Here is a 10,872-nt window from a genome sequence, read left to right as displayed (position 1 = left end):
AATGAATAGAGTAAATAATTAATCAAATAAAAGTTTTAAAAAATGCGCATTTAACAAATTTCGAAATTCATAAGCGCATTTTTTGTAAAATATTATTTTTTAAATTATTTACTCTGTTTATTTATAATTTTGAATTTTACTGATGTCTGCTGCATTCACACTCATAGATATACCCGCAACCTCTACTTCCGTTAAATATTCGTCAAACTTATGATAATTTTTAAAATATTTGACTTTTATATGTATTGTATCTTATTATCGATCCAACACGGAGAAAAATGCAGGTCAAAATTAAATAATAATTACTATCACAATGAAAAATTTGCTATCTCAAATAAAAAATTACAATCCATGAAAAAAATTACGATGCTCTGTAGATAATTAATATTTTATTTCAATTATTGCTATCTAGATTGTAATTTTCACTTATCATAATAATTACAGTAAAGCTTCATTAAATTTTTGCTTGGAAAAAATCAATATTTACTTCTTCATATAAAAATAGTTCAATCTTACAAAAAGTAGAAATTGTTATTAGAATTATTAAAAGTTAGTACATTAGTCGCAATTTTTGTTTCGTAATTGATAAATATTACATCTCCAATGTAATTCTACGTAGGTACTGTACACTTTAGAATGTCAGTAAGACCAATTCCTACTCCAGGAGATAGAATTACTATTTGAAATTGTAAAAATGACTATCTGGATTGTAAAATTACTCGCCAGAATACATCTTTCACAAAGCACGTTAACTAATATTTACTAAGTACAATAGTAAAAATTATCGATACATTATAAATTTTATTTGTCCCTAGTAAATTTTATTTTGAATGCAGTAATTTTTGTAATCAACAGAAATTATTATTCTAAATATTATGTTGTAATTTTTACTTTCAGTTTTGTACAAGTTTTGATTTTTTTTTTTTAACGTTTTGAGATTACTTCTCGGATTGTAATTGTTTTTTCAAATTTAGTAAAAATTTCTTAATTTTTTTTTCTGTGAAGATAAAAAAAAAGTGAGAATCGTAGGAAATTTCAAATCCTTACAAACAGCTAGAATTGTTAATGAATGGTTTGAAGAGCACCCAGATATTGAGCTTTATCTACATCCACTGTCTTCACCAGATTTGAATCCTCTTGAAAATGTTTGGGGTAAATATAATCAGAAGTTATGGTGAAATTTAAAAAATTTTAAACAAACAAAAATTTCATGTTAGATTGTAATTAACATTATTATTTTTTTAACTGATGATAAATATTTATCTTTTTATTGATGCTGATTATTTTAGAATTGGTGAAGAAAAACTGCAACCCAACAGAAAAGCTCAACAACAAAGATAATTTGCGCGATTGCGCTACAATAGTCCGGGATCAATTAGCAGAGCGACCAGATTATTGTCAAAATATTGTTCATTCAATGAAAAAACGAATATTAGACGTCATAAATAATAACGGATCTTGGATAAAATATTAATTTATAAAATTTCTTTGTTTCTGCTGAGTTCCATTTCCACAAAATTTTAAAGACTGCTTTTGTTCTGATTTTTTTTTTTTTTTTTTAGTGAGATAATAATACAATGGAGACTGAAATTTAAATAACTGAGAATGGTTTGAATTTTGCCAAAAAAATAAAAAATGATTCGACTGATAGTTAACGAGTGAAAACAACTTTATAAAAATTTTGTTTAATTATTTACATACCTAATATTACTCATATATATTACAAATATTATTATTATTAGTAATATTTATTTTATTGGTACTATTTGCGCTAATACAATTATTTTTGTTAACAATATTCATCGTTGGCGATACTGTAAATTCAGTTATCATTTTAATTAACAGTTATCGCAGTCTCTAATTGATTTTTTAATCCAAGTGAATATGGTTCTGGACCAATTAAACCAAAAAGTAAACGAACAGCAGTAGAAATGCATGAACTTGTTTCTAATATTCTGTTTCTAATGCCGGTAGTGCTGCTACTAATGCCATAAGATGAATCTAAGGCGATGAAATCTCTTTTTTAGACTCAATTTTTAATTCAACTTTCTCTGATTGATATCCATTATCAGTAATTATAAGTGATAAATTGGTTTCACTCGTTGGAGAATTAAGGGCTTGAAGATTGTCATAAAGAAAAAATGAGAAGATTTTTTAGTATCAATATCATCACATTATATTATTATTATTATTTTTTTTTTAAACTATTAAAAACATTAACCTGTGTTTCTGATACTTCTGTTCATTGTTTAATAGTATTTTGTATACAATTACGTATTATTTTTGGTCTAAATATAATGGTGGAGTATTTGATTTGATTGAACTTACCCGCTTGGCCTGAGTGTCGGAAAGACATCTTATTGGTATATCATAAAGTTATCTAAAAAATTATGTCATCTTCCTGATATCAAAAAGATATCTTTCTGACATTCATGCCGAACGGGTATCATTAAAGCATCAGTAGACAGTACCAATTGGTCCAGCTTATTTTTATCTTGTACACACATTGTATCTGTAAAAATATTTAATCTTTTATGTGTCATTATTATCAAAATTATGTTTCGTTAAATTATGATTAATTATTTTATTATTTGTTAAGAGATTCTGTCTCTACAAAAAAATGATTTGCACTATTTATTTGTTCTATTTTTATATTAGACGAATCAAAATTGCAATTATCATTTAAATAATAACTATATAAAATTGTATTATTATCTTGAATTTGATTATTATTATTATTATTATTATTTGTTTTGTATGGCATATCAGCTGTATTATTACTATTAATTAAAGTAAATAAAGCAAAATTTTTTTTATTTACTGATTTCGGTTTCGGCAATTCATCTTTTTGTATCTAAAAAAAAAAAAAAAAAAAAAAAAAAAAAAAAAAATACATTAAATCAATAAAATCTAAATCAATAATAAAAATTTTATTAAAATAAAAAAAAAAGTTATTTCAAGCAAATCATTTCAAAATTATTTTATATATATATTAGGATGTTCCAAAAAAAGTCGATAATTTATTGTTTTTAATTCTCACATGAAAAATTCATTATTCTGCCCAAAAAAAAACTTCAGTTATAATTTCAGCCCTTAATTCCAATTTTAAAAGGTCCATCATTGATCTTAAAGTAGTCCCATTTGTATAACATGGGAAAACTATTTTTTAAAATTATTCATAGCCGCAAAAATTGTAAGGTCTCGGGGAAAACACAGTCCGCGGGATACTTATTTTCACTAAGTCTGTCTTTTTATTTAATTAATAGAATTTGTATGAAATGAAAGTTCTTGTTTTTGTAAACCTAAAATATTTATGACTATAAATGTGGCTGACATACAACAATTTTTTAATTCCGTAAAAAAAAATTAGAGATTTAAAATAATAAAATTTAAAAAAATGCATGTACTGAATTTTGAATTGTCTTTTATATTTTTATTATATAAGAATTTTAATTTATTGTTTCAAAATTTGAAAAATTGTCAGATGACCGCTAACTTTACTATTATAAAATATTTATAAATACTTCAATTGTTATAATGTTATGGAAACTCTAGTACCTAAGTTAGAAAATAGTTGAGCTGATTAGAGACCCTAATAAAACTGGGAGGGAGTTGAGTAAGTAACGTCAGGTGGGCCAGCCCCTGGGATGGGCCCAATCCCCCACTCAAAACTATCCGCGCGAACTTGCTGTAATTTCAAGTTATACTAAGGCAGTAGAATCTTGTAAATCGAATTGACAAGGCGCAAGTTGTAGACTTGATTAAAAGTATATAAACTTCTTCACTCAAAATTAAGAATTTATTATTTTATTTAAAGCCTTCAGCTAAGTTTGATTTAGTCTATTTATGTTATATATATCTTGCGCACCTTGATAGCCAAGCTGGCAGCAAGCTAGCTACAATCTACTGCAGCAACTTGTCACCAAATTGGCCATAAAAATTGGCATTTCCATAAGTTGATTGCAACTGGTCGCTAACTTTCTGGGAAGGTCGGTAGCAAAAGTTGGCATTCCATTAGTTGACGTAAAGTCGCCTTCAATTTTCAGCAGCAGTAGATTGTCGCCAGTTTGACTATCAGAGTATATACGTTTCGCTATTCTGGCTATTTGCTGTATACTCATCTTATGTCGTCTAGCTAATTCAGCTATACAGAGTTTTCTCACAGTGGATCATCAAAATGTTGATCGTATCCTTATTTCAGGTGTTGTATGAATCTCTGACCCGATTATCCTACAGATAATACAAATAACCACCTAAATAACTAATTTATAGCTATACGGATTCTCACGCTGGCAAAATAGTTACTTATAGTACATCAATGCAACTAGTAGCTACATATGTTTACAAGGCTATTTAACGTATTTTTAAATTAAATAAATGAATACTTGTTCTAAACCAAATACATATCATTATTTTAATGATACTATAGACTATTAAATAAAGATGTAAATATTCTTAAAAAGGTAACCAAATCATTATTCTGATGATACGTCGTCTGAAGATACACTGGATGGTCATTATGACAATATTTTTCTCTCCGTGTAACTTTTTTTTTTTTTCGGTTGTGCCTTTGTAGGCTAGCCTCGTAAATGATATCCACTGGCCATCTATGGTTCAGGTTTTCAACTTGTCCTTTTCTATGGGATGGTAATATAGTTTTAGTTTTTCTCTACAAGTAAACAATAGTCTTGGGCCTAATCAGTCACCACTGAGAGCGCTCAATTTAGTTCATAATCCAATGGCGAACTAGTTCGCTCTTTTAGTTCATTAGTTCTTTTTTTTAAATAATTTGATAAAAACAATAAATAGAGAAAAAAATATATTTATGATTATTGCAGGTTCTGTTCATTTATGGAACATAACATTTTTTATTTAAATAAGAGTGAGAAAATAAAAGAATTTATATTAATAATTAGTCAACAGCTAGTCTCGTTTCTAGTATAATGCGTAATTATATTACAATATTTAAAAAATGCTAATTATTACAATTAAAGTTGACATTTTTTTATAGCACATCAAATCTTTTACTTAAGTAAAAATGAAAAAATTAAATAATTTATATTAATCATTAGTCAACAGCTAGTTTCGTTGAGTAATGATCTAATATATAAATAGTCTCTCGAAATATCAAGGCGCGCACAGAAAAAGTAAATAACTCGGTTGGTCACATAGTGCCAGTGTCTAGTAAAACCGACGCTAAAAATAATTTAAAAACAACTAAGAGCGAGATCATCGATGAACTAGTTCGCATAGTTCACCTAAAGGAGCGCTCTTCCGACCTAGGTCGTTCGCGAACTACCCAAGACTAGTAAACAAGTAAATTGCCAAAAGATACCCTGATAGCCAGATATTGCTCTACAAGTGTTGCAGTGAAACATTTACGGCTAATATAACTCAATGAGAAAGTTTCTGGCAAATCTTAGCTTCAGATTACGGCAGTAGCTTGAATGTAACTTGCCGTCAATTTGAAGTGAAACTTTCAATCAACTTAACGTCGTCGTCTGACGTTAGTACTTGTAGTCAAATTGAATAGAAAGTTGCAGACAATTAACTGTCAACTTAAAGGTATCTGCTTGCTCTCCAACACTTTCCTTTAAGGTTGGGCCGCACCTAACGAAATCCCGAATTTAAGAATTCTACTTATTTATTAAATAATTATCATAACAGCAATTTTTTTAGATTCCGACTAAAAACAGAAGACGAACTTCCTCGGAAGATTTTCATGATCCGAGTCCCATAAATATTCAAAAAGTAATTAGAATTCTTAAATTTGAGATTTCGTTAGGTACGGCCGAGCCTTAAGTTAACTTCAAAATACGGCAGTAGTTTGTAACAGTTAACTTATGGTTAGGGTGGCTATCGGGGCAACTTTCTGAGAAAATTGAAGGCAATTTTCCGTCAGTTAATGCCAGCTTTTGCCAGGGAATCGGAAATTTCTGAAAAATATATCATTTTCCGAATGGAACCGATTTATTCCGATTAAACTCAATCGTATCCCAATCGGAATTCTTAATCAGGGTATATTAACTACAAGTTGTTACCAACTATCCCTTCTACTGCTGCAACCTGACGCCAACTTTCTGAAAAAATTGAAGACAATTTTCCATCAGTTAATGCAAACTTTTGCCACCTAATTTCTCAGAAAGTTATGGACTATCATCAACTTATAGACTAGCCAATTTTTGCGGCCAATTTGGTGCAGCGCTGAATTTAAAAGCTGTAATTTCAAAATTTTTAAAGAATTCAAAAGTAACGACATTTATATTATTTTGAACTGGAGACTGAGTAATAACATTAACCAGTTTTCTTATTAAAAGAAACGATTTAACACGATTAGAAAAAAAAATTTTAAATACTTATTAATACTTTTGAATATTTTGAATACTTTTGAATCCCCCTTCTCAAGGACATTTAACATTGAAAATCGTTTCGAATCGTTGTTTTTAATCAGGGTTGTCCCTACATTCACCCAATTGATGATTAAACTACTTTTTAATTTTTTAATTAAAAAAAATTAAATAAATTAAAAAAAAAAGTATTTGCAGTCTATAATTAATATATTTAAAATTTAATTTGAGCCATCGATAAACTAAAAAACTATATAACCAATAAATACTAAATTATCATTTACTTTATTTACGTCTCTTACGTACATTTCATCTCATATGTTATATACATATACATACATTAATACATTACTTTATTTTTACCTACAGTATTTATTTACAATCTTACTTTGTACCTTTAACACGCTAATTATTTATTAACTAATTATTATTAACTAAAATCATTTTTTAATTTAAAAGTAATAACAAGTCATAATTGTTATGTCATAACTGTAATGGAATGTTGTCATTTGTCTTGTGTCATAATACTTACTTCTGAACATGCAACAACAAATTATTTTGTAGTAAAGTTTATCAATAAGTAACATGATAATTATTAATCAATTAATAAACGTCTGTATTAAAAGTATTAAATATTATAAAATTGATAATAAATCAAGTTTACTTACTAAGTTCGAAATTATAACAGGTTAGTTTTGTAGTCTCACCTGTTGATTGTTATTGTTTATTATTTATGTTTACATTTGCTTATTTTTTATAAACGTTAATTTGGCCGACAATTGGGAATTTTTTAAAATTTTGAATAAATAAATAAAATGTAAGAAGAATGAAAATTTAACAATCCGATCTTAGATAATTGAAAAACCAGTACGCGCATTTTTTCAATTTCATTATTCTAATTTATTAAAAATATATAAATTGTCTCATGTCTGCTACATTTACACTCATTATTTTTTATGATTGCTAATGATTACTTTTTTTTTATAAAAGATTGAATGGGAAACACTAACAATAAAATAAATAAATACTCGCGACGTCAATATAGCAGTCAGGTAAGATCCAAAAAGTTTACATACATTTGCTTTATATATTTAGTTAATTATGTTATTCATATATTTGTTTTCTTTTTTTTTTTAGTGTAGTCTCAGTAGTATTATCAGCGGAGGTTGTACGGGAACGACAGAATCTATTTATGAAGAATACAGACCATTGTCACGTATTTCACGACGAGCGTTTGTATTTTTTAAAATATTTAATAAATTAATTAATTAATTAGTTAATTTAATAGTATGGTTTCCTGATGTTGATTTTTATTCAATTAGTATCTTTTCTTCTTGGTTTTAAATTAACTGGCAACATCCAATCCCTTTAATATTTTTTTTTGTAGCGATATTTTGTAATCCCATTGCTTACATAGTCAGTTCTTATATTTTATTATTAAAGCTTATATTAAAATAGCTTATTGTTTTCATCCTAACATAGGATTTTAAATTTATAACAGTGTTTTTTTTTTTCTTTTATTTTTTATCACGTTAACTATTTTTTATAAACAAATGTTTGAAATTTACTGTTATTTAAATTTAAAAACCAAAATGTCGTCAATATTTTTCTTTATTAATAACTAGGGACAAGATTTTTGTCTTAATTTCGAAATTAATGGTTCAAATGTTTAATATTACAGCGAAATTATTGGTCTTGAAAAAAAATTTATAAAACTAAGTTGTATGAAATTTAATTTTATAAAAAAAAAAGTCTCTTATGATTTTTTTATACTGCCAATACTTTCACCGTAATTCCAAAATTGAGATTCATAATGAATGATTCAAATTTTTATTAATTTTGAAATTACGGGGAAAATATTAGTCGTTTAAAAAAATCATACAAGACACTTTTTCTAGATTAATTAAATTACCTACAACTTTTGTTTAGAAATTTTGTTTATCTGGCCAATATTTTCACTGTAATACCAAAATTAAGGTTCATAATGAATGATTCAAATTTTTGTTGATTATGAAAATGTTAATTTTAAAACTACAGCTTTTTTATTAGCCCTAAGGAAAACTCACAAAAGACATTATTTTTAAAAAATTAAAATTTGAGCAACTTTTATTTAAAAAATTTTTTTATACGACCAATATTTCAGCCGCAGTATTTAAAATTCGATACCATCAATTATAAATTATTATTTTTTTAAATCGAAGCAAAAATCCTGGCCCTATTAATAACTAATTAGTATTAATAATTATCTTTTGTAAAAAAAAAAAATTTCAAATATCCACTTTAGTAGACTCATTTTAAGAATCATAAAAAAAAATTAATTCAATGAAAAATTAGCTAAGTATATATTTGTAGACGCAAAAATCAAATTTTTTTAAAATCTTAGTAAATAAATTAATGTCATTAATAAAATTAATAGAATTTTATTTAAAAAATATAACTAATTAGTTCTATAAACTTGTTCCGATCACATTTTAGGCAAATTTAAATTTAACTGGAAAATTTTGATATTTTTTTGTGCACAGTATCAAAAAAAAAAGTCTCTAATTGTGTGCTGCACCTCAAATAATTAAATAATGATTATAATTATAAATTATTAAACTTGGTATTAATATTTATTAACATATAAATTATTTATAAATAGATGGACTGAAGGAACATTGAATGATCCATTGAGTTCATCAAAAACAGTATGGCCTGTACCAAAATTTGAAGCGATATTTTTACCAGAATTCAAAGTCCGAGAACGTCCAATTAATAATGATTACAATTTTATTAAATTCATCGCCAAAGGAGCTTACGGCCGTGTATTTAAAGTCAAAGATAAAGTTACTGGAAACATTTATGCTTTGAAAGTTATTTGCAAATCAAGAATAATTGAAGAAAATGCAGTTGAACAAGTCAAACAAGAAGTAAAAATTATTTTAACAATTTGTTATATTTTTTAATATATTTCTAAATTATTCATATATTTCAGGTGGCTATTCAAAAAGCAGTCAGTCATCATCCATTTATTGTTCACTCCTGTCATCATTGGCAAGGCAGAAAAACTTTATATATGTGTAATTATTTACATTTTATGTGTTTAATTGTTTATTTCCGATGTATAATTATAATTAATTATTATTATTATTATTACAGTAACAGAATATGTGAATTGTGGTGAACTTTATTATCTAATTCGCGAGTATGAAAAATTACCAGAAGAAGTTGTTAGAATTTATGTTGCTGAATTGGCTTTAGCTATAGGTAATATTTAATATATTGTATTAATTTAATATAAAATACTTTTAAGTTAATATAAAATTTAATTACGTAGATTTTCTTCACAATGCTGGCATTGTACATAGAGATTTAAAATCTACAAATGTATTATTAGATAATGAAGGACACGCGGTACTAATTGATTTTGGTTTAGCTAAATGGTTGCGTCCATTACATCGTACTAATACATTTTGTGGTACACAAGAATATATGGGTAATTAATCAAATTTATTTTATTCCATTACTATATAAACAAACGCATTCATATCTTTAGCATAAATTGGTCTACTTAAATTACAATTAATATAATCAAATTACAGCTCTACCAAATAATGTAATGTAATTTATAATCCATATTATTAAGAAGAGAATAAGAAACGTGTTGTTCTAGCCATATCTATACGATAGAATAAGTTAATGTTGTTAAATTTGGTATCTTTAAAAAGATCTTGACTTGAGTTTGTGCCTTTTGATAGTTTAAACTCTCTTTTATTGCCAAGTATCGAAATAAATAAATTTATCTACATCATTCGAATTACATTTAAATTATGCGGCAAAAAAAAAACGATCGTATTTATTATCTTTAAATAAATTAATATCCCAAGTAGCACAGAGTCAACTTTAAGATGTCTTAAAGATGTCTTTTAAAAGGACAAGACAAATTTTTTTTTATCTCAAAGTCATCTTTTTTGACATTAATACGACATGGAAATGTTGGTTCCGGAGACAGAAAAAGTTTGTGTTGTTTTTCCTGTCTCATGTCAATTAAAAAGTCGTTTAGATGACTTTTTTATTACTATTTGTAATTTACTTTTTGTCGTCACTTGTTTTAAGTCTTTTAAGTAGGTATTTTTTCGGTGACATAAATTTTTGATCGTTTTGTCAACATATTGATACCTTATTGACAAGTCAAAAAGTAGCCTGAAAACTGATATCTTATAGATTTCACAAAGGCAAGTGTGCTACTTGGGATTTTAATTATTCTGTCACTGAATATATATATGACTATTATATATATAATTAAGAGAAAATAAAAAAAAACTAGTCTATGCCATGTCTTCAATGATAATAAAAATTTAATTTGGTATCAGTAAAAAAAAAATATATATATATTAGACGACCAATAAAAAAAATTTGACCGTGGGTAGATTTTTTTTTAATAATCCCATGATTATAAAATCATCGAAATCAATAAATTTACAAGTTAATGATGAGATTTGTCTCATTAAATTTCAATGGTAATAGAAATAAACAAGAGATTATA

The 10,872-nt window shown here is 26.2% G+C and overlaps 1 protein-coding gene across 4 annotated transcripts in view; it reads left to right on the top strand.

The window, feature by feature from the left end:
- Window positions 1-4,831: 4,831 nt before the first annotated feature.
- LOC103568485 (serine/threonine-protein kinase S6KL) overlaps window positions 4,832-10,872 on the top strand; it is a 38,978-nt gene continuing 32,937 nt past the window's right edge. For 2 of the 4 annotated variants that reach the window (XM_053742783.1, XM_053742780.1), the window contains exons 1-7: window positions 6,683-7,035; window positions 7,338-7,399; window positions 7,485-7,579; window positions 8,989-9,256; window positions 9,322-9,406; window positions 9,486-9,593; window positions 9,664-9,822. In XM_053742783.1, coding sequence (XP_053598758.1) covers window positions 7,343-7,399; window positions 7,485-7,579; window positions 8,989-9,256; window positions 9,322-9,406; window positions 9,486-9,593; window positions 9,664-9,822 — 772 coding nt within the window. In that variant the 5' untranslated portion in view covers window positions 6,683-7,035; window positions 7,338-7,342. Of the gene's footprint in view, window positions 5,566-6,682; window positions 7,036-7,116; window positions 7,165-7,337; window positions 7,400-7,484; window positions 7,580-8,988; window positions 9,257-9,321; window positions 9,407-9,485; window positions 9,594-9,663; window positions 9,823-10,872 lie in introns of those variants that run through there. The other 2 variants (XM_053742782.1, XM_053742781.1) reach the window with 2 other exon arrangements.

This window comes from Microplitis demolitor, chromosome 2 (assembly GCF_026212275.2).
Source record: "Microplitis demolitor isolate Queensland-Clemson2020A chromosome 2, iyMicDemo2.1a, whole genome shotgun sequence".
Taxonomy (NCBI): Eukaryota; Metazoa; Arthropoda; class Insecta; order Hymenoptera; family Braconidae; genus Microplitis; species Microplitis demolitor.
The sequence above is the reverse complement of the archived record's forward strand: the minus strand, read 5'-3'. Positions and strand labels throughout refer to the sequence as shown.